This window comes from Mchenga conophoros, linkage group LG3 (genome assembly GCF_057382185.1).
Source record: "Mchenga conophoros isolate Kocher_MC1m ecotype Shallow Benthic linkage group LG3, M_conophoros_male_GT1.1, whole genome shotgun sequence".
NCBI classification, from domain to species: Eukaryota; Metazoa; Chordata; class Actinopteri; order Cichliformes; family Cichlidae; genus Mchenga; species Mchenga conophoros.
In genome coordinates, this window is record NC_140528.1 from 1339698 (window position 1) to 1364332 (window position 24635).

Here is a 24635-nt window from a genome sequence, read left to right on the forward strand (position 1 = left end):
TTCCTACTGTTCTTGTGAGGATTGACAATACCACCATGGGGGCTTATATTAGCCATCGGGGAGGGATGCATTCACGCTAATAGCAGCAAACATTTCCTCTCTCTGAGTGCAACACATCCCAGAGTCAGAATGGGGAATGAATCTGCGAGGCGTTGTGTTATATGGTGATTGGGCTTTGCATCCAGCCACTGTAGAACAGCTTCAGCTGGAGCTTTTAGCCACTACATAGAGCAATAATCTTCCCTAAGCTTGATCTTAGAAACACGTTCCATCTGGTGGATATTGGGGAGGTGACGAATGGAAAACTGTTTTCAACACTTGGACATTTCAAGCGTGCCGGGCTGACAAATGCCTCAGTTGTTTTCCAGGCTTTAATCAATAATGTGCTCTTTGTATGTGCACCTGTTTGACCTACAGATTTTTTTCCAGAGAACAACTAGAACAGGAAGCAAGTCAGAGTTCTTCAATGACTATGAGACACTAAGTCTAGTCTTGGTCTTGGTAGCCGGGGATCCGTCCGCCATGGCCTCTGATCCTGGCTGCCACGTGGCACACATTGCATGCGACCCCTGTGGCGCCCACTGCAGGTGGTGGGCCTGCATAAGAATGGGCCCATGTCCCTTTTTCGGGTTGTGCCCAGCCAGGCCCCATGGACCAGTGCCCGGCCACCAGATGTACAGCTTCTGGCACCCTCCCCGGGCCTGGCTCCAGGGCAGGGCCCTGGTAACACTATCCCAGGCAGGGTGAACTGTTTCCTTGATCTTGCACTCATAGGGGTCTTCTGAATTAAATTGAATTGAGGAGCAGACACAGACTGTTTTATATGAGATCCTTCTCATGCACTTCAACAGTCTTATTCATCATCGAGTCTTAAATGATCCTGTTATGACCAATGACTGCTCGACTGTGTCAAAGAGCTACTTCCACAGTGTGGAGAAGCCATAATTCTGACTCCACGCCAAATAAAAGGGGGAAACCCTCCCAGGGATTGACACCTAACAGTTAAATAGTTAAAGGATTAAACTTGTCTTTCCTTTCTTTAAACAAAAAAATATTTTCAAAAAACTATTCAAAGGTCCCAAATATCTTATTTCACTCAGGGGAGGAAGGCAGACGAGAGGCAGCTGTGTCATTATGGCGTTTGTATCCTGCTGCTACTGGGACCAGTTACAGCTCCTTTCACTAACACACACACACACATTCTAGTTTTGATATCTTAGTGAGGACACCTAGTTGACATGATCCTTTTCCTAGCCGCTCACTGTAACCATCAATAATGGATGGTTAACGCTCAACCTAAACCTAACCATAACCTAACTGTAACCCTGACACTAGAACCACATTGTGAGTCTCAAACCCGTGAGGCACTTTTGTCCTCATAAATGACTGTTGGTCCCCACAAGTATAGTAACATTCCAATTCTTGGTCCCCACAGAGACATCTAAACAGGTACACACACACACTTTCATGTATTTTTGTCCACAGTATAAAAGCTGTTTGGGGCTGGGAGGAATTAAGTCCGTCCATGGCAACTTTCCCCGACTGCCTTCCACATTCTTTGAGTGCTTGCCTTGTCTGCTCGCTCTGGCGCTTTAATGACTTCCTTCAAATGGTACCAACACTTCAGCAACGACTGCAACATCATTTTTTCCATCTTCACAGTCCTGGAAGCATTGGACAGTATCATCTAATACATGGAAAATATTAAAGCAGCTCAGCTCACAAAAGCAGGGAAACCTTGGGTGCAAACATGTGGAGACCACTAATTCATTTACTGCATGTTGCCTCTGCTCAGTGTCTGCTCAGTAGAACATGGATCTACATGTTCACTCCTGCACTGGCCAAAGCTGGTAGTGGTACTGCTTAGACTCTTTGAGTGCTAACATTGGTGCTCCAATCATTTGGTCTGGCTCTAACGGTGTGATTCAGACTGAGCAGACCTGGTGCATTTTGAATCAAAACTGCAGAGTCATTTTACTATTATTTAATAAGGAAGAACAGAGAAGAGTCCATGACCACGTTATATCAGTAAAGATGTTGTGTCTGCATGAGAGTAGACTGTCTCTGCAGGCAGCATCACACCCAAACAGAGCAGACAGCCTGTTCATCCTGAGCTCGCCAAGGTCACCAAAGGTCAGGCGGACAAAAACCTGCAGTCTTAACAAAGCCACAGGCAAAGACACTCTTTATTATCAACTATCTAATAAAACGCAAAACAGCCAAGAAGTGAATCTGCCATGAATTTCACAACTTTACAAGCTAAGAAATAGACACTGAGCTTTATATTGATTAAATATGTTAAATAGATATTAAATTAAATATAGATCCTGATAAATGCCTCATTAATTTTTCATCATAGAATTACTGTTGAAACAACCCCTTATCCATGTTTGATGCCCTGCAATGGACTCACAGCCAACTGTAGAAAGCAGCCCAATCAGAGGCACTTTTTCTTTGACCCAGTTTATTCTAAGTGGAGATATTATCTGAATTTCAGGAGTGGGACCACACCTCATTCTCGCCGCCTCAGTTTATATATGCCCCCTTCACCAATACCCTCTGTTCTCATTTTCATGCCCACCTGGAGCCCAGGAGCCGCTGCCGGTCCTCTTTGAGGCCTTCCCCACATTGCAGCACCAGTACACGCTCCCTCATCCATCATCGTAACTGAGGATGTGGTCCCAGCTAGTAAAAATGTTAATGTGATAAACTCACCAGCTACTGGCTCACTGACATCCAGTACAAGAAGGCCAGGCTTACCAAAACATACAGTTTGATTTGTGCGCTCTGCTGCTGCACACAAATACTGTCCAACACAAGGAATTCAGCCTGGATTTACACTCTTCCCAGTGTCCTATGGCAGGTCAGCTGTATCACAGGCAAGGACAGCTCTGACGCTTCAGAAGTGTTATCAAAATAAATAAATAAATAAATAAAATAGAAATAACATACTAGTTTGGATCAAAAGCCAGACTAAAATAATAAGTTTTAAGACGCAATTTAAAAGACTGCATGGACTCGGAGAGACTAATATAAAGAGGGAGGTTACTCCAGAGTCTGGGAGGTACGACAGCAAAGGCCCGATCCCCTCTGGACTTCAGACGAGACCTCGGTTGCGTCAGGAGCATTTGATTGGAAGATCTAAGTGCCTTATTAGGGATGCACAAATGGAGGCGTTCGCATAGATAGCTGGGAGCTAAATTGTTTAAAATTTTAAAGGTAAGCAAAAGAATTTTGAATATTGGTACGATAATCAACAGGGAGCCAACGTAGGTTGGCTAAAACTGGTGTGATGTGGGCATAATTTCTAGTTCCAGTTAAGAGACGCGCAGCTGCATTTCAAACTAACTGGAGCCGGTGAATAGAGGAAGGTGGGAGGCCCGAGTAGAGAGAATTACAGTAGTCTAATCTGGAAGTGATAAGACCATGAATGAGTTTTTTAAGGTCCTTCAAAGGGAGGTATGGCTTTGCTTTAGATATCTGACGCAGCTGGTAGAAACTGTTTTTACCACAGAGGAGGTCGATTTCTTGAGCTGTCCAGGAAAACACCAAGGTTTCTAACAGTGAGTGAGAGATGGCTACCAAGGGGCCCTAAGGCATCAGTAAGTTGTTCCAGCGGGGTGTGACTATCAAAAACTATAACTTCTGTCTTATCCTCGTTCAGTGTGAGAGACGTGACCACGTTTGGACCTCATTTAGACAGTCAAATAGGGGTTCCAGAGACGTAGAGACATCTGATGTCAAAGGGAAATAAATTTTTATGTCGTCGGCGTAGCAGTGAGAGGAAATGTTATATTTTTTAAGTATTACTCCCAAAGGCAGCATGTACAAGGAAAAAAGAACTGGGCCGAGCACAGATCCTTGAGGCACACCACAATGGGGCAGAGGCCGAGGAGTGTTGCCCGATGGCTACGGAAAACGACCTCTTTGACAGATGAACCAAGATAAAGCTATAACTTTAAGACCAACGACATGTTCTAGAGATGAGAATCTTGTGGTCGACTGTGTCAAAGGCAGCAGTCAGATCTAGTAAAACTAAAACAATGGCCCACAGGTAGAAGAAGATCATTAAAAAGCCTAACTAACGCTGTCTCAGTGCGATGGCGAGGTTTAAAGCCAGACTGACTTTCACTGATACCGTTAGTATCAAGGAAGGACTGAAGTTGTTTTAGAACCACGTTTTCCAGAATTTTGGATATAAGAGGGAGTTTGGAGATCGGTCTGTAGTTAGAGCACTAGGGTCAAGATCCTTTTTCTTTATAATGGGTTGCACGACAGCGCGCTTAAATATTGACGGTGCACAACCTGATGACAGGGATACATTTAGTAAAAGTTGGATACAGGGACCGATAGTGTGCAAAGCTTCCTTAAGAAAACGAGAGGGAACGATATCACGGGGGGAGTTAGAGATGATCACTTATAGCTGTTAAATGAGAATAAGACAGTGGATTGAACTGTTGAAGGACAGTCAAGCATTCAGGGACTGGAACAGAGTCAGAAACTAACAACGACTCAAGATGAGAGAGACGCCCTCAGAACTTAAATTTTGTCAGTGAAATATTTAAAAAAATTATCACGAAGTACAGGAGAGGCATCCCTACAAGTAAAGGGGCAAGGGTTTATCGAGGAATTACAAATACTAAAAAGGGCTCGGGGATTATGGCAGTTAGACCAAATAATACCAGAGAAGGAGGCAGATTTAGCAGCTTTAACAGACTTTTGATACCTAGATAGACATTTACGAAGCATGTCCAGAGAGACATGGAGTTTATCTTTTTTCCATTTTCGCTCAGCGCGCCGACATCCACGCCTAAGGGCGCCGGTAGGGTCATTACGCCAGGGTTGGCGTAACAATTTGGCACTTTTTGTCCTCAGAGGTGCCACCGAATTAAGAATGTCGGCGCATGTAGTATTAAGAAGGTTGGCAAGTTCCTCCGCTGATAAATCTGCAATACCATTAACATCAGAAAGAGGAGAATCAAGAAAAGCAGCAGTGAAATGAGCAAGTGACTGAGAGCTCATCGAGCGCGTTTGCCGTAGAGAACCATCACTATACAAATCAACATTGTTAATAACAGTATTAAACAAAACCGGAAAATGGTCCGAAATCCCGAAGTCCTTAATGTCCGTGATGCAGATATCCAAACCACGGGACAGTACCAAGTCGAGTGTGTGACCTTTTGTGTGAGTTGGATCACTTACGAACTGGGTGAGATTAAACGAATTCATAAGAGCAAGGAAGTCTTTGACTAGTGAGCCATCCTCGCAACAAACGTGGAAGTTAAAATCACAAAGAATTAAAATACGATCATAGCGTAAGACGACACTCCCCAGTAAGTCAGCAAATTCAGAAATAAAATCCGTAACAAATTTCGGGGGGCGATACACCACAGCGCAAAGAAATGAGGTTCAGTTGAGTTCCAATAACTGCACCTCGAAGCTGGGGTACATGATGACAGCGGCCGACATCGAAATTTGTTTTTAAAAACTGAAGCTGGCCCTCCACCTCTGTCAGTGGACCGGGGTGAGCTCAGAAAGGTGAATCGGGTTGGTTCTGAGAAAGAAAAGAACTCACCAGGGCAAAGCCAAGTTCAGTCAAGAATAAGAAGTCCAGCCCGGATGAAAGATTCAGCATACAGAGTCCTGAAGCTGGCAGCATGGTGTTCAGAAAACAGCCTGGGACTGAACACTAAGAAAACCAAAGAGGTCATTGTCAATGTCAGGAGGCACTGACTTGGCCCCCCTCTACATCAACGGGGAGCGTGTGGAGAGGGTCCACACCTCCCGGTTCCTTGGTGTCCTCATCTCTGCTGACATCTCCTGGACAGACAACATCTCAGCGGTCGTCAAGAAGTCCCAACAGCGGCTGCACTTCCTGAGAGTCCTCAGGAAGTACAAGCTGAACTCCAACCTGCTGTTGACCTTCTACCGCTCGTCCATTGAGAGCCTGCTAACCTACTGCATCACAGTATGGCACGGCAGCTGCACCAAGGCGGATAGAGGCTTCAGAGTGTGGTCAAGACAGCACAGAAGATCATCGGCTGTCCCCTCCCCTCCCTGAAGGACATTTATTCCTCCCGCTGCCTCAGCAGAGCAGCAAACATCATCAAGGACAGCTCCCACTCTGGTTTCAATGTGTTCAGCCTGCTTCCCTCAGGGAGGCGCTACAGGTGCATCAGCAAGGAGACCCACAGACCCATAACCAGCCTGAACTCACACATGATAAACACAGTTCCACCCCCCAATCTAGGACCTCTACACACAGACTACACAACTATCATCACCACTGTGCAACACTTAATTTAGGTGCAGTAACCCACACTGTAATATATCGCACTATGTTTTGTTTCTATATTTGTAGATAGTGCTGCAGAACTGTGCAACTCACCCCTCTTTCTTTCCCACGTCTGCACTGAATAGGAGATGCTCTGAAGCTTATTGTGCATGTGTGTAGTGACAATAAAATGCATTCTATTCTGTTTTTGTTCACATGCTAAGTTCAGCATTCAAAATCTTGGCGTTTGAGTCTTCTCTGAGTTTCAACTGTGTAAAATCTTTATCTCACTCCTAACATTTCTAAACATGGTCTCCTCTGCTGCACTGGAAGAAATTATCAATGTGTTTGTGTCATTGCATTTAGATTAATGTACTGGCCTCTGTGCTGGATTAGAGAAACCACCAAGGCTCTGCACCAGTCTACAGCTGACTCTGTCCATTCTTTTAAAAAGCACTTCAAAACCTTTTTGTTTAAACAGATTTTCTGTTAAGAAGTTTTTGAAAATTCGTAGTTATTTATTTTTAAAACTACAGGTTTATGTTATGTTGGCACTTAATGGGTTTTTTGTGATGGTTTGTCTGTGAAAACTTCTTTACAATCACTAAAAACCAAAGAACACCACCCCCACAGTAAAGCGGTGGAAACATGGGTCACTTTTCTGCTAAGAGCACAACATGACCTCCCTGCATGGAGGGCCAATAGACAGGACCGCGTATCGTACTGTGACGAGGAACCTTCGTCCCATGAAGATGGATGTTCAAGCATGACGATGATCCAAAACATCGTGTCGAGGTAACAAAGCAGTGGATGAAAATAAGAGTGGCCTATCGAGTCTTCCACTCATCACCTCCAGCTGGTGACGGCAGATGGCTGCCCCTCACCGAGCCTGGGGTTACTTCTTCTTCTCTGTAATGTTGTAGGGTATTTACCTTATAAATATGAAATATATAAATATGAAACATGTCAAAACAAAGCAGAGACAGCGATCAGTGATAACTGATTCTCAGTGCTGGAGATAAGGATGTACGGTAACCTTCAACATTACACATCCTGTGAACACATACTGTTTGATCTATTGTTAGCATAAAGACGCTGACAGGTGCAGATGAATGAGCCCCTGATTTCTTCAGCCTACAGCAGACAGACTGTCAGGAGTTAGCTGCAGGACTGCAGAGCGTATGCTTGGTTTCATGTTGTGTTGTTGTTTTTAGCCTGACAGATGCCAAATGATCTGTCTGATCAAACGGGCGATTGTGGAAGAACACAAGCGCTTTGTCCTCTGGAGGCTGCTGACCTTCTCTGGCCACACAAACTGCTACACACTCACACTGACATTAACCTGTCAATGTGGTACACCACTCTATACTTCACATATCTTGGTTGTCCTCATTTACACGACAAACACTTAAATAGACACACACAGTGACACTGTACGCCACCCCGAGAGGCCCAGCGTGGCACGCTACTGGTGTGTCACATGCTCAGAGTCCAAACAGCCTCTGTGAACCCACACTGCTGCAAATATGTCGCCAGCACCTCCAGATTCAAATCAGTGTGTCATTGAGCAACAGAGGTTAGCAAAGGTGTCCCAGTCCAAATATGGTGTAACAGCAGGAACATGTGGGACATTCCTTTCTTATGACTTCATAAACTCAGCTACTGGGAGATTAATCCAGCGTGGTGTGGCAGCTTTGATCGTAGACCAAAAATGTGCGCTCCAAAAAGATCCCAGCGTAATCAAAACAGGCCGTCCTTTGGCGTCCACCGGGCAGTGTTTTGTAAATAATGTGTGTTTATCATTTATATGGGAATATAAAGAACTAGATTTAGCTGTTCTACATAAACAGCATATCCCAAATATCATCAAAACAGAAAATTAGAATAAGAGCTTTCAAATCTAATTTATTGGCACAATTATTTCAATTTACTTAAATGTGCTCCGAGGGCTAACAGGCTGTTTAGATCACAGGGACATGTTACATAATGAAGTAATGAATGTCATTTCTAACTGTTTAATTTTAAAAAGTATGTTTGATAAATGTGGGACAAGGACAAGCATGTAATGGGATTAGTGGGGATACATTCATGGAGGAGAGGAGAAGTCCTAAAGCTAGCTAATGAAAGGACAGCAAACTAACACAGAGGAAGAGGTCAAGGCAGAACAACAAAGATTTCTTTGCAGGGTGAGATGAGGAAGGGAGGAGAGTAACCACTGTGATCACCCAGAAGAGAATGACTCAGGTCTGTGTCCAGTCTCCCCAAATCAGCATGACACAGCAAACTAAGCTACATAAATCTCTGAATTACCAGCTGAGCCACTAATCCAGGCGGTATGACACTCGCCAAACTGCTAGTTCTGTGATATTTTACCACCGAGCATAAAAGTGCTTACAGGAAAGGCCAGGAAAGAATAAGCCATGAATACAGAGTTTAAATCATAAGAATATTTTATAACGTTTAACATTACGCAGAAGCATTTCATATTCATGAAACGCTTTCAATTAAAAGAAAACATCGAAACAGGTAATAAGGACACACCCAACATGCTCAACACCCACTTTAGTACTTCCTACTCAGCAGTTTCAATTACTGGTTAAAGCAAATGTGTTAGAAACTTAAAGCACGTAAAGAATCTGCTCAAGTCAAACAAGACATCAGACAACACATCACCAAGAAGGCAAGTTTAAAGCAGTCCTACAGAAAGGTTTCAAAACTCACTCCCACAGCTTGATTCCAAGGATGTTAGATTCCTATCGGGCCTTTTCTACTGTTAATGTTTAAGCTAAATGACAACTTTGTTTGTCCACTGTCAGCATTCGAAACAACTTCTACAGGGTTTAATGGAGCACACAGATTTGACTTTTTACAAAAGCACTCAAAGAGCTGTAGTAATGAAGAATTGTATCACAGTACGTTTTGTCATATCCTGTCTAAGATGTTTTTTCTTGCATGAGCCTAAGCACTCATTTATACTCGTATCCAATACAACTGATTTCGGTTTTATGCTTCCTAAAACCCTTAAAATTCCTTGTCAACGTCTTTTAGTTTAACCAATCCTAAAGAAAATCAAGCTTTGCTGCTCTACTCTATTTCCCGTTCCCTGCAACATGTGTGTGGATGCTGAATGAGACGGGTGGAGGGATGAGCGCTACATGGTTGTGTTTGAGCAGGAGGGCTGGATGATGAATGGGCTTTTATAGACATGCTGTTCGTTTACGGAGGCTTGTAGGTGATGATCTCTTTAGTGTAATATGAAAAGGAAACAGATACATCGTGATATCACAAACACAATCCTACATTTGTGCCAACCTAATAAAATAATATGCAGTACTGTGTGAAACTCATCAAGTGGCCTGAACTAAAAGTTCTCCAGCAAGTTCAGTAGCATTGCTACTTGAGATTGTTCATGTTGCAGCCAAGAACTTCACTGATGACTGCTGCCATGGTGTAAATCAGCTGGTTGGTTCCAGCGATGGTCACACTAGGGACTGTCCACTGCAGTAAAAACTCTGCATTATCACTCCGTTACCTGCTGCAAGCACTGCCACAGTCTGATTTTCTTTCATCACTACCTGAATTGTTTGACTAAAAGGAAAAAGAAATGGCAGATGTCCTTCTCTACAGGGGAGAACTGTTGGCAAACTGTTCACCACCCCCCAACCGCCCTGTCTGTCATCACTCCACTAGCATTGCTGTTTGTAATTATATTCACTCCACTTTTACACACCTGTACATAATATCCTAAAAGCCACAAATCAACTAGAACCCTGCTCTGTTTGGTAATGAACTGTGATAAAACAAATATCCCCTGCCTATGAAAAACCATAGACTTCCCAAGGGAGTCATGAGTTCATAATGTTCATGTTCATAAACACTGAAAGCTGACATGGAGTAGGTCCCAGGCCCTGAACTCCATAAGCAAGAAAATGGATTGATGTATAAATACACACACACATATATATTAGGGGTGCAACGACAAACAAAATTCACGGTTCGGTTCGGTTCGATACTTTGGTGTCACGGTTCGATATTTTTTCGATACAAAAAAAATGTTCGTGCCTTTTTAATTTGTCAGTTATTAAAATTATAAATATATATTTTAACTCAAACGTACAGTTTTTAAATTTAATGTTGCTGAAACACCAAAGTAATAAAAAATAAATAAATCTATCTTATGGAGGAATCGCTCATCTTTGGAAAAGAGAGTTTATTACAGAGAAATGTCTCTTTCAAAATAAAAGCTCTACTATACGCTTCTTCTGGGCTATATTCTCAGCAGCATATTAAACATATCAGGTCCCCATAAGGAGAATCCTGTGCTAACAGCTGTCTAAATGACTCGGGTAAAGTTTGTAGCATGGTGCTTGTTGTTTTGTCTGCTTCCACTTGTCTTTGCACCAGGATGCTGTCGGAGTAAATGTGCAGTCATATTCGTTGTGTTCCCACTAGTGCTGTCAGCGTTAATCTGAAATGACCTTAACGCCACAACACGGCAAATCTCCGTTAACGAGCTACTGCGGATCGCCCCGTGTGTGGGGCTAGACGGCGTCAACACGTTAACGAGCTAACTGCGCTAACACACTAGTTCCCACCCATGTAATTGAGCATTGCGTGGCACATCCAACATACTGTTTTACTTTAGTCCATGACTCGCTTACCTTCAGGGTCATACGTCACATGAAAACCAAAATAGTTCCAAAGGCCAGATCTGAATGAGGGTGGGGGAGGTTCAGTTTGCCATGTTGCAACGAGCTTAACTTCTGTCTCGCTAGCTTGCGCTGCGCTCAGTGGATCTGTGCTCGACAGTGCAGCCTAGGCGGAGTAGTCGAACGCAGATTCACTGAGCTCTCAACACAGACAGCATCGTCAGAAGGAAAGTTGATGAAATAAATTAAAAATATTGTATTGTTCGATACATATGTGTACTGAACCGAAAGCACTGTATCGAACGGTTCAATATCGATACGAGTATCGTTGCACCCCTAATATATGTGTATATATATATATATGTGTGTGTGTGTGTTTCTGTGGTTCAGCATTATGATGCTGAACCACAGAAACACACACACACACACACACACACACACACATATATATGTGTGTGTGTGTGTGTGTTTCTGCTGAAGCACATCATAATGAATAAATGGATAAATTTCCAAAATCCCGGAGCAATGCAAATTAGCCGGTGCGAGGTAAGGAGCTCTGTCATTGGTTAGACAGTCTTAGCTTTGCACCTATACCAAAGGCCATTGAGCCTCTGTGTTTACACTCTGCCTACACAGATGTTGGACATGAGACGACACAGGAAAAGGATTTTTGATGTGAGGTTTTTATTGAGATTTTATTTCTTTTTTTTCTGATTTGAAGTATTTATTAATGGAATAATTATTTATTTTCAAATACTGATTTATAAATTTTTTTATTTTCAATTAAATTACTAGATAATAAATTACTTTTGTATTGAATAAATAAAATAACTTAAAAATGAATTTGTAAATTAATATTTTATCGCACAATTCATTGTTTAAGCAAAGAACTTTTTATTTCGATGCGCTGGATCTTCTGGTCCTCTGCACATAAGTGGATTTCCATTTAGACTTTATATAGACAACAACTCAAAGTGCTTTACAACAAGTCACATTCACCCATACGATCATCTAGTGCTGTACTTTAAACACTTTAAACACAAACACGGATACTGTGGGGAGAGGCCACAGAGGCACAGGGAGAAAACTCACACAGAAATCCAACAATTAAAGAGGAACCTTCTCGATGTAACACTACCATCCTGCAAGATGACCTGGTCCTGGGCCATCTTAATAAGCATGCTGTGCACAGTAGTTTCATATTCCTGCCAGAACAAACACCAGACAGTTTGTACACAAGGCTCAGATTCTCGCTTTGCCAGATACAGACAATAGTTTAAGATCCTAATGTCTCTGCACAGCTCTGTATGTACTGAAATATCCAACCTCAGATATTTCCTGCTCACTCTCTGCACCGCCTTAGACAACAAGTAGTTCATGCTATACATAGCATTGACTTTTCATTCCAGCCATGTGCACTCATCAGGGCATCAGTGCTGCCGTAGTAACCACACTAACACTTCCTTGCACCTGTTGAAATGGCCTCAGTCTGATCGTGCCCTGAACAAACTCACCTTTAACATCCCACACACGGACTAAATATGTGCGTGTCAATAACACGTGACAGGAGAACATGCTGGTTGTCTGTCATGGGGCTGAATTAGAAACAGAGCAGGAACTACAGTTTGTCAGATTAAGACTGATCAGGTCCAACATCCGCTCCCAGCACTGATTTACACGTTTGGTGTCACATTGAAGGAAACGCCTACTGGCACAACCTGCATGTGTTAAACTGCTCCTGCGTGTAAACAGCGTGTCACTTACGGCTTTTTGCATCACAAGGACGCGCACTGGCGTCTCAGGGTGACTCAGATGTTTGCTGAATGAGGTGTAGACCGGACTAGGCGGGACTCATTTCACCAAAACACGAGCTTTTCCACCCACCAGTGTTTATCTGTGTGCTTATTTTAAAGAATTATTCCATCGTTATCAAATACGAAGCATTACACGCACGTCGCGCCGTTTCTGCTGAGTCAGACACCAGTGCTCCCGTGTGCTGATTCTCGGGTCCATCTTAAACTGGTGTGTTTGCGAATGAACTTCGGTAAAACGTTACAACGTTACCGGGCGCGCAGAGGGTCTGGGAGGCGTGTCGTACCTGTCGGGTGGTCGCGGGCTCCTCGTTCCCGGTGGGTGAAGGTGTTTCTCCTTCAAGCGATGCTGGGGTGACCGGAGAAGAAGCCATGTCCCCCCGACATCACCTCTCACTAAGCGCCGCTCCTACTGTGACTTTCCTCGGTGTCCTCCAGCGTGCAATACGCTGCCTGGCGCGGTTTGCACGGACGGTGGACCGGTTGCGTCGCTCGTTTCCTGCGCGATCAAAGTGAGTCTTCGGCTGCACAGTGCAGCCACTGTCCCTCCTCCGGCCGGCGGACTAGTCCAGGCGAGGCGGATGACGTTGTCCCGGGTCTCGCTCGCTCTCGCACATGCAGGACTTGGCCCAGTCTGTCTTCTTCTGCCTCACTCTGCGCTCTGCTTTTCACTTCATGTCTTTTTGTTTTGTAAGGTGGCTAACACGATCACTCCTCTTCTGCCTGCAGGACTCTGTGACTGCTCTGTGCTGTGGCAGCACACTCCAGCCTGATAGTTCATTTTACAGCTTTTGGCACTGCGACGCTCTCCTCGGCTCGACAGACACAATCTCACCATGTCGGCACAATATACTGAGTGCAATCCATAACATGATTTTATCTCACTGTAACTTTTAAATCGACCAAATGTTGCGTAAATGACGTGTCACGTGACTTGAGCACATGCACACCCCCTGTCCTCACAGCAGACATTCATCTTAGCCCCCCCCCCCCCCCCCCCCCTTGTGTTTTGAGATCATTGCTGCAACAAAAGGTTGCCACAGATATTTCTACATGAAACGTACTGATTCAGTTGGCACATATTTAACTATGGTTGGATGAGACCTGCACTCTGTTTTAATATAATGTTGTTTTGTTTGAGTGGCTGAAATAAAGCTAATAAAATAAATGAATACTAAAATAAAGCTGAATCACATCACAGGAACGACACAGCCCTGTTCCTCCAGGCTGTTAACCTGTGAATCAGCAAACATGTATGATTTATTGTCATTCATTTGCTAAACAAACTTACCTCTGAACTTTGACCCTGACAATTCAATTTTATTTATATAGCGCCAAATCACAACAAAAGTCGCCTCAAGGCGCTTCATAGATACAGAGAAGAACCCAACAATCATATGACCCCCTATGAGCAGCACTTTGGCGACAGTGGGAAGGAAAAACTCCCTTTTAACAGGAAGAAACCTCCGACAGAACCAGGCTCAGGGAGGGGCGGGGCCATCTGCTGTGATTGGTTGGGGTGAGAGAAGAAAAACAGGATAAAGACATGCTGTGGAAGAGAGACAGAGGTTAATAACAGGTATGATTCAATGCAGAGAGGTCTGTTAACACAACAAGGGAGATCCAGGTTTCCCAGCTGACGAGCAGAGGGCAGCGGCTTCCACTCGTTTGAGCAGTTTGTTGCGTGACCTCCTGTCTCTCACTGAACTAAAATGCCTCCAAACAACAGCAAAATAGATGGCACTCACTCCAACGTCTTGCAGCAAAAACATTAAGTGATGGGAAGAACAGGTGATGGATGAGCTGCAGATGTAACCGGTGTGATTCTGCGTTGTGTCTGATAAAAAAGGTAAAAGAAAGAAAGACCTCCCAGTAAATAATTTGCCCACTCCAGCTCCTACGACCAAATACAAACAGTGGGGAAGAGGGTTAGTTCAACCCACCACAGCTCCCAAGCTAGCAAGGAGTATATATTCATGCTAGCATTTATGGCGCCTAAAACACATTTATGATACACACATACGACACACTTATAACATCTAACAAAAACAGGCTTAATAATGACAATAATCGAACTAAAATTGCAACCAGAAACATCCAGGTGGCTAAATATGCATTATATGTGTGTTTTAAAGTGTTGGAAAGAAATGACACCCACCTCTCCCACAGGGGGATTGTAGAAAAGGGGAGAGGCAAAAGGGGTACACTGTATTTATAGGATTGCACCGAAGAAGAAGAAAAGAACGAGGAGGGGCTCTAACTGATAATGAACACAACTACAGGCTTGGAGGTCCTAAAAGTCAGGTATAAAAGGAGCAGTTTGGGGGTTTAGAACACATTATAACAATGTGATTTATGACCCTGTTACACAGAGCCAGCAGAATGAGCTGCTGCCACCACCACAATCAATGGTGACGCCAATTTAGAAAGAGCCCCAGTTGATTCCACTCTTGCCAGATGCTGAATACACATCGTCTAAAAGTGTGTGCCATTGACCAAAGGAGGAGTGGGCTGTTCACACATGCCTGTGTTCTTATGGAGCAGTCTTTGAGGATGGCGAGTCCAGAGCTGGAGGTTTAGATCTAAGAGAGTGATCCAAAGTCAGGAGAGGATTACACCCAACCTTCAGAGATCTTCCTATAAGCCAGAACTGGAAGCAGAGCCACCTTTGGCTATGATATCTTTACTGGACCCAGTAAGTCCAGTCAAGGTCAAAAACGTGGTCAGTCCCCCATTTAGTGCCATAGATCTGAAACATAGTAAACAAAATGCTAGTAAAAAGTTACAAACATGTTCAAGTTACATGTCTACAACTCCACAACAGACATACTTTGCTACTGGTGCCAAACAGTACTGCAGTCTGTAGCTTTCCAGCCATCCTTTGAACGTCTTTGAGTTTAATGTAGCCAAAACTGGATTCAGTAATCAGTGTTTATTTACAGAAGCCGTAGAGTATGGCTGCCACATGTGAACATCAGTGACGGCTCATTTAAACTGTAGGAACGATTAACCCAACATCAGAAAAATACTTCATTTTACATTAATGTGACAAATTAACACTGCTGGGACTTTTCTGGTCCTACACTGTTCATGTCCAAGTCAACACATTGTAAGATTTACACGTGGAAGGTCATCTAAGCTGCTTATGTGGAGATTACCTTTCCTTTAACAACGACCAGTTTCTTCTTTTCAGTTTTCAGTTTTATTTGTCATATGCAAGTTAGCACAGGGTCAACATTGCAATGAAATGTGTTTGACGAGCAGCAGTCACTCGGCAGCTTGATACAGTAGGAGAAAATATAATAAAATAAAATAATAAAGAAAATAGAAAAATAGTAGAGAGACATGGTAAAAGAGAAAAGATGACTAAATATATTTGTATCTATAAATATATGTACACTAGTGATTAAATAAGAAAATCTTGAAGAGAAATATGACGGGAGGGCAGATGGGACATTGCACAGGAATGAGCAGCAGAAAATTTCAGTATTGCACTTTTAAATATAAATATCAATGACAATAAAGTGGAGTGACCAGTGCAGATTAAACAGAGTACTTGTGAAGCTGCAGGTAGCTTCTGAGTGCTGTGTTGTGTGTGTTTAAGTGTTGTGGTTGAGGTGTCGTATGGCTTGGTGGTAGAAACAGTTTTTGAGTCTTGTAGTCCGAGCAGACAGACTCCTGTAACGATGGTAACAAGGAGAACAGCTGATGTGCTGGGTGGCTGTGGTCCTTGATGATGCTGTGTGCTTTATGGAGGCACCGCTGGAGATAAATGTCCTGAATGGCAGGAAGCCTCGTGCCAGTGATGTGCTCTGCTGCCTTCACCCTCTGTAGTGATTTACGGCTGCTGGCAGAGCAGCTTCGTACCAAACTGTGATGCAGCTCGTCAGCAAGCTCTCGACTGCACACCTGTAGAAATTTGAGGTGATGTTGGCGTTCATGCCAAACTTCCTCAGCCTCCTCAGGAAGTAAAGCCGCTGGCGAGCTTTCCTGATTGTTCTCACCTCAAACACATTATTTACCCATCCAGGTGGAACATGTAGCTGTGCTCGGTTTGACAGCTTTCATCCTGGCAGCAGCGTCAGCTGAAGCATACAAGGCACACATAGATGTCACTGAGCTGGAGCTCTGGGAGAGACGTCGCCACTTTCAGGCCTTTAAACAAAGCTGTTGGAGCACAAGTCCCAAAGATTTATAGTTTCTCTTCATGTCTTCATTGTTCCTCCATGGAGAGATGTTCCAAGTAGCCTTGGCTCGAGACAGGCGTCCTGCAGGACTACCTACCAACTGTCCACTGTTTGCAGTCGTGGTAGAGTAATGTTGCCCACCAGTGACTGAAAACCATGGATTGGAGAAGAATGACAGAATTCAGTGACCTTGTGGGGCCATAACAGACAAATGACAGCAGTGTAGTGGATCAAATAAAGAGTGATGATGTTATATTTGTGACTGTAGCAGGACCAAGGCTCAAAAGGTTGCAGGCGTTGTTAATTGAGCAGAAGATGGACGGCATCAAGCCCTCTCCTCGACAGCTACAGGATCACAGTCTGCAGGTTCAGTTATGCAACGTTTTAGCATCGATGCGTGAAGTTAAGAGCAGACAGGGAGGTTATTTTTGCACTGGGCTGGAATGACTCAGTTTACCTGTCAAAGGCTATCACGGCTGGGAGAAAACCCTCAGCATTAGTAAAGAAGGACCACGGTGGCCTCTGGGTAGAAACACTGCAGAGTTCATGTGGATACGCTGCTGCATTAGGTCAGATAGAAATATCATAAAGCATCATTAAGTAAAAACGTTTATTAAGAACAAATGTTTAAATATTGTTAACGTGTTTCCCAGAAACATCTGTAGAGACAAAGAGCTTTCTGTTGTTGCTTCGAGGAAACAAGCTCTTCTTTTTAGTTTTGTCCTGGTATTTATTCCAGGACGGACTCATCCACTGAGCAGTGTTTGGGTTTCTTCCTTTTCCTCGTTCTGGATGCAAACTATTACAACTCGGGCTTTATTTCAGTGACAATGGCCTTAAGCTGCAATACAACAGGAAGTTACTCATATATAGTAATTTCCCAGACCATATTAAAAATCCATTAACAGGAAATACAAATGATGGGACAATGCCACAGCATGGACATTAGAACAGTTGGGAAAATTTATCTGGAAAAAGGTGAAAATGAGGCTTCATTGAACTGGAATTACAAAGACCAGGAATGTGAGATCCACCAGCCACGACTGAGGGTTTTTACACGTCATATCCTCAAAGTAGAACTACAGTGATCAAAAGAATCGACTTTAATGTTATTCTTTCTTTATTTATGTCAGATTTAACCCCCCAAAAAGCTTTAATCTTTAACTAGTCTTTGGACGTAGCTACAGTACGGTCAGGTTGACAGTTTATGGGTAACATGTGGCCACCAGGCACTGCGACACACTTCCATGTTATATTACCTTGGCGTCCCGTAGGAATACAGGAGAATCATGTGAGGAATCTAAGAGTTGTTTCTTAATTCAATTCAGTTTTATTTACACAGCACCAAATCACAACAGCAGTCGTCTCAAGGTGCTTTATACTGTAAGGTAGCTCGTACAATAATACATACAGAGAAAAACCCAACAATATGACCCCCTATGAGCAGCACTTTGGCGACAGTGGGAAGGAAAAACTCCCTTTTAACAGGAAGAAACCTCCGGCAGAACCAGGCTCAGGGAGGGGCGGGGCCATGTGCTGTGATTGGTTGGGGTGAGAGAAGGAAGACAGGATAAAGACATGCTGTGGAAGAGAGACAGATGAACCGCTGAGTGTTGTCCCGTCGAGGTGGCTCTTCTATGTTGTGCATTTATGGCACCAAACCACAAATGCAAAGGAAGAAAGGGTCGAGGCACAGCACCCAGCTGCCTGACAATATTCAGGCAACCAGGGCCCTGCAGAGAGGTTTAAAGGGGCGGGTGCTCAAAGTTAGAAAGGGGCACATTGAACCAGGCTGAATAACAACAACACACTTTCATCAAGAATCTAATATGGGCAACAAGGCAAAGCAAACGTAGCCGATGCTTTACCTGATGGGTACAATGTTGCTGTTGAGGGGTTGCTGTGGATAGTGCTGGAGGGCAGGGCTGTGTTGATCTGAGACTGTAGACAGTAAAAAGTCCACAGGAGAGATGGTAGCTGATTAAACAAGTGTCATGAGATAATAACAAAATGCAAAGATTGGTGACAGCGCTTGGAACCATAAGGCAACAAAAACTGTGAGAAATAATTTAAGCTCTGCCTGTGAATCACTCTTTGCTTCTCTTCTTCCTTCCATCCCATCATTTCATATATCACTCTGCACTTGCTGTCTATGTGAGAACAAGGCACAACTTGCTATTGCAATAAACTATAATCTAATTATCCACACCTAACAACTCTTGCACTTAATCTATAATAAAATGATGATAGAAAAATGTTATAGCCCTGCTTTTAGTAGCCTCACACAGCTCCTGCTGTTTCCTCCTCATGTCCTTACCAGCCATGTCTGCACAATGTTATATCATGAGTAAATCCATCTAAATAAAACACACACATGCACACACACACAGTGACATTTTAGACCTTCTTCAGAATACTGTATATACTATGGGCATCCTTACATTATTATTTATTACTAGAGCTACAATAATAAAGCAAAGAGGAGGGGGAAGTAATAAATATGAAATAATGTATTTATGATGATTCCATGTGTTTCACTATCCTCTCTGTGCAGGGCAAAGCTTATTACATGTTTAAACTGTAGAGATACAATCATTTTACTGCTGTAAAATCCAACTTTTGTCTTATTTAAAATATAAATCTAATATAATCTGCTTCTTAATGTATGTTCTTTAAAATACAGCTTGTGTTTTTAATATATTATAATTATAATTATTATTATGTGGACATGCATATTAGATCGTTTTTAGTGAAATATAATCCCTCCAGAAAGGCAGGAAAAGCCCGGAAACTTACTTTAAAACTAAATATGTTCCCTAAAACGGTGACAGAGCTACAGACCCATGACAGCCTTACACAGGTAGCCAGCAGCTGTGACCAGCACTACCTGTGCAGTTAATAAAAGGACAGGTAATGTTTGTCGCGCTGTTGCACACACAGCACGCTCGTTTGTTTCAGTTCGTCAGTAGCAACAAGACAGCTTACCAACGTGTACGTAATAAGCTAATACTCCTGGGTGCTACACACTACAGTGTGCGCTGTACACCTACTTACTGGTTGTGTCGCATCAGTCTGTGTCTCTGAGTTAACTTGTGTTTCTCCTACAGCTCCGGACCGCTAAAAATGCGCGTGCTCTTTGTGAGCTCGTTCCCGGCTCGTAACCAGCGCGTTCTGCCGTCAAGGGCGATCATTGGTTAAATGTGATCATGTGACTGATGCAAGCCAGATCCTTTTATTTAGCAAAACTGTGATTAATAGTTAAATATAATTGTTGAGGGGCACAGACAGGACTCCGCACGCACACACACACATAAAAAAAAAAAAAAAAAAAGTTGCCTCAACAAAAGGGCACCTTGGGCACCCATCAGGAAAGGGGCGGGTGCTCAAGCCCCTCTAGCCCCCCCCTCTGCACGTGCCTGCAGGCAACGTCCAAAGCCCCACAAAGGACCTACCCACACCCCACTGGCCCCGCCCAGATCAAGGAGCTGTCACAGCAGACAAAAATGTGAAGTCCGCACATAGTCGCCATGGCACCCACCAACCCACCACACCATCCCCCATGGAGCTACCAGGAGAGGCATACTGGCCCACTGAGGATCACAGAGGAGCAGACCCAGGGGGGCTGACAGCACAGCCCCCACCCACCAGTCCTGCAGCTTATTTTATCTTGTCAGCGTGAGCCCCACCTAAAGGGGACAGAGGGATTAGTGAGTTGCATTAGTGGGGCAGGAGAGAGTGAAGCAGGGGAGCCAGTGTCACTGCGATACGACTCCTCAACACCATCCAGCCTGCCCCACCACTCATAATGAGTCCTGCTGTGCTCTGTAGCAATGATGCATTTTATGTGTGTGTGCCAGGTTAGTGCTGTGGATTCAAAGGAGCACAGTTCCACTAAACAGGAGATCAGGATAAACCCCAGTAACCAACCCTGCCCCCGCCATCACATATTCTCAATCCCAACAGAGGCCAGCCCCACAATGACATGCCACACGTGATACACAGCCAACATTACTGTTATAATTACATGTTTCCTTTATTACTTTCCTTTCAACCTCTTTATTTTGCACCTTAAACTTTCTTCGGTTGCTACAAGCCACAAAGTCCTTTATGGTTTGTCTCTGTTGTGTGGAGGGCTGTTTTTAAGAGCTCAAAAATGGGTGTATCAGAGTCAAACAGGCAGCACAGTGGAAAAGTGGTTGGCACTGTTTCCTGACAGCAAGAAGGTTCTAGGTTCAAATCCAACATCTAAGCTGTTTGCATGCTCTCCCCATGTCTGGGTCCTCTCTGGGTTCTCTGGCTCCCACAGTCCAAAGACGAGCAGTTATTGGGGTTAGGTTGATTGGTGTATGTGCCCATGAGTATGAGTGTACACGGGTGTTTCTCTGTGTTAGTGACAGTCTGACAGAAGGCTGCATCCCTCAGCCTCATGTGGGCTGTGTAGCCCCTTTACAACTGCAGTGAGAGCTCAGACCTGTTTCTGGTGGGTGGTGGACTCCTCCAGGGCTTCCCCTGATTCCCCTTCTGCCACAGAAGACTGTGGCCTCAGAAACTCATATCTGCTTTTTGCAAATGAAGCGAACCTGTTGGCTTCATCAGCAGGGGCGGATCTAGAAGGGTGGCATGGGGTGGCAAGTGCCACCCTAAAATGATCCCTTGCCACCCCAAGTGCCACCCCAGTTTTGCATATGACAGTGTTGTTTATTAAAATAAGTTTAACAGTTTGAGCGTAGTTACAGGCAGCAGTGAATATAAATGCTAGAACTGGATATATTCCATAGTGTCCCCCCCTGCATCAGTAACAAATGGTTCAGCTCATAGCAGGACGGCTTTCTTCTTGTTTTCAGCAGCAAGCGATGCTTATGATTGTGCCAGAGCACATTTTGAACAACACCATGGGAATTTCTGATTTTACACAGGTGGGTGGATGTTACACTGTGGAAATGAAGGAAGGTGAGTGTTATTAACCCTCTGTGGTCCACGGACACGCTGCACCTCCAGATCACATGACTGATGTGAGCTGACACAGCAACAAGCTGCAGCAACGCTGAGTCTGTTTCAGCCACATTGAAAGTTCGGACTTCAAAGTTTTTACCAAGGGCGTAGATTGTCACGGACGGAAGTGACGTGTCCCCACCAATAATTTGATCTCTTCCAGTAAAGAAAATCAAACCCGATAGAAAGAAAGAAAACCGATCTGTCAGCGTCTCACCAAGCGGTGCCCAAAGAGTTAAATTACTTCTACTGGAGTCCTGGTCATGTGACAAGTATGGCCAATGTGATTGGCTGAGCCTGTCAGGGAGCTCTGTTTAGTTTCAGCAGCGGCAAGCCTGCGCTGCGAGGAGGAGAGGAGGACGGCAGCAAAGAGGAAGAAGCTGGATGTAAGAAAGTGTTTTTCAAAGAAACCTGTGAGTCACTTAGAGCCAAGTTCACTCATAAAATGTGTCACAATAACGTTACAGGTAGTGATGGCTAAATGAAGCTTTCTGAAGCTTGTATTGAAAAACGGTTCATTACTCGAAGCTTTTCAACACAGTCCTCTCTGGTGACATCTGGTGGCCAAAAGTATGAAGAGCAGCTTGAATCCACAAAAGAAAACCAACTGCTTCATAATGACTGCTCACTCTACAGAGTGGAGTTCTGTCTGATATTGGGCCGCCGCTGTGTTGCTTTGAACGTGTATTTTTTGGTGGTTAAAAAATGTGTTTTATTTGTTTAATAAATAGTTTTGACCGGTAAACTCTCCTTGTTTAAACATGCACCATGGTGTGGTCTTTCTTTGCTTGTGACTTCTTGATGTTGGTAAATACAATAATTGAAAAATACCACGTTACATATATATACATGTAATAATGTACAACACATTATGGAGTATGCTTCTGCTGTGAGGTCCTGCCTCCATGCAGGTATGCATTTAATCGCCGGAGGGGTATATTTATAAATAATATTATCCATCCATCCATTCGCTTCCGCTTATCCTTTTCAGGGTCGCGGGGGGCGCTGGAGCCTATCCCAGCTGTCATAGGGCGAGAGGCGGGGTACACCCTGGACAGGTCGCCAGTCTGTCGCAGGGCCAACACACAGGGACAGACAACCATTCACACTCACACCTAGTGGCAATTTGGATTATCCAATTAACCTATCCCCACAAGCTGCATGTCTTTGGACGGTGGGAGGAAGCCGGAGTACCCGGAGAGAACCCACGCAAACACGGGGAGAACATGCAAACTCCACACAGAAAGACCCCGGCCTGATGGTGGAATTGAACTCAGGACCTTCTTGCTGTGCGGCAACAGTGCTAACCACTGTGCCACCGTGTTGGTATAAATATAATAAATAATATTATATTAGGGAAATTTTCCCAGACATATTTTTGACCTGGGGGTAGAATTGATTGTGAAATGGAAAATGCTTATGAACTTGCAAATGAAAAACATGATGCATTGACGGTAACCCTTTTTCATTTTTATTTAAGCAGAGAATTTGTTCTAGTGTGCGATGGCCGAACCTGTTCCTTTTCGTGGAGATCATTTCTCCTGCCTTAAGGAAAATCCCTTCACATGGCACAGAGGAGGCTGGAGTGCAGAGAAACTGGTAGAGATGCAGTTGTACAGTCTACCTGGGCCCCACAAACTATCAGCCAAAGAGAATAAATAAATTCAATTGCTGCACATTTGGCAGACTAACATTTTCAGATGAATTAAACAATAAAATATATATTTTTACAACATTACATGTAAAGAGTCAAGTGGAAGTTTTTCTAAAGTTATTTAATGATATTTATATTATGGAAGCAGATTTTTGACATTTTATCTTTTTCCCGTTTTCAGATATAATAAACACGCACAAAACAAAAGCAAACGGCCAGAACACAAAGCTGGAAAACCCACCGGATCGACCAAAATCAACTCAAAATTCTCCCACACAACAGAACCTCCTCTATTCCTCACTGGCTCCAAATCTCTCAGTGGAATGATCACTGGTTCACTATCTGTCACCACCAAACACTCCACAAATCCCGCGAATGATTCACTTCCTTATAAACCATTGAATCAGACACCGAAGCAGTTAGGTTCTAAATGAAGCTTCGGACGTCACTGATCACTCTGGCCAAACGAATCAAGCTTCGACACAGAGCTTCTGAAGCAGTGTGTTGATTTTTTTTTGTTTTTTGTCCCGTTTGGATCTATAGCCATCAGAATTGTTGTCTTAAGGCCAAGAAAGATGCCAAGCGGATTTATTTTACCAAGTGGATCATCATGGCCTTGCCATATTGGTCCATTTGATTGACCTTTATTATAATTATGAATTTATTTTATTTTCAGTTGCAAACGGGACAGACATGACTGGGGGATAGGACAGGGGGAAAGAATGAAAGAAAGAGAGGGAGAGAAAGAAAGAAAACCAAAGGGGAGAAGAGACGGTGAGAAGGGGGGAAGAGAGAAAAAAACAAATAAAAAAAACAAAACTCCTGGGTCACCTGTATGGAGAAAAAAACCCAGAGGAGACAGCAAACAGCAAAGAGCAACATAATAAAAAAAACAGCACCATCACAATAAACTAGCTAGCAGTAGATATCAGTAGATACTAAATAATAAACGATATTGTGCAGCACGCAAGATAGACAGCGCACAATGTGCTTTGAGGCAGCAGCCAAGAAAGCTGTAGTCCGTGTCTGTGAATACCCATGTGTACACCTGTGTGCATACCTGTGTGG

At 43.7% G+C, this 24635-nt stretch overlaps 1 protein-coding gene across 1 annotated transcript in view; it reads right to left on the reverse strand.

Annotated features, from left to right (window-relative positions):
- The window catches only part of ank2b (ankyrin 2b, neuronal), a 151571-nt gene extending 137939 nt beyond the window's left edge, over positions 1–13632 (reverse strand). The window contains exon 1 of the mRNA XM_085251498.1: positions 13022–13632. Coding sequence (XP_085107624.1) covers positions 13022–13108 — 87 coding nt within the window. The 5' untranslated portion in view covers positions 13109–13632. The remainder of the gene's footprint in view (positions 1–13021) is intronic.
- Between the last annotated feature and the right edge of the window lie 11003 nt (positions 13633–24635).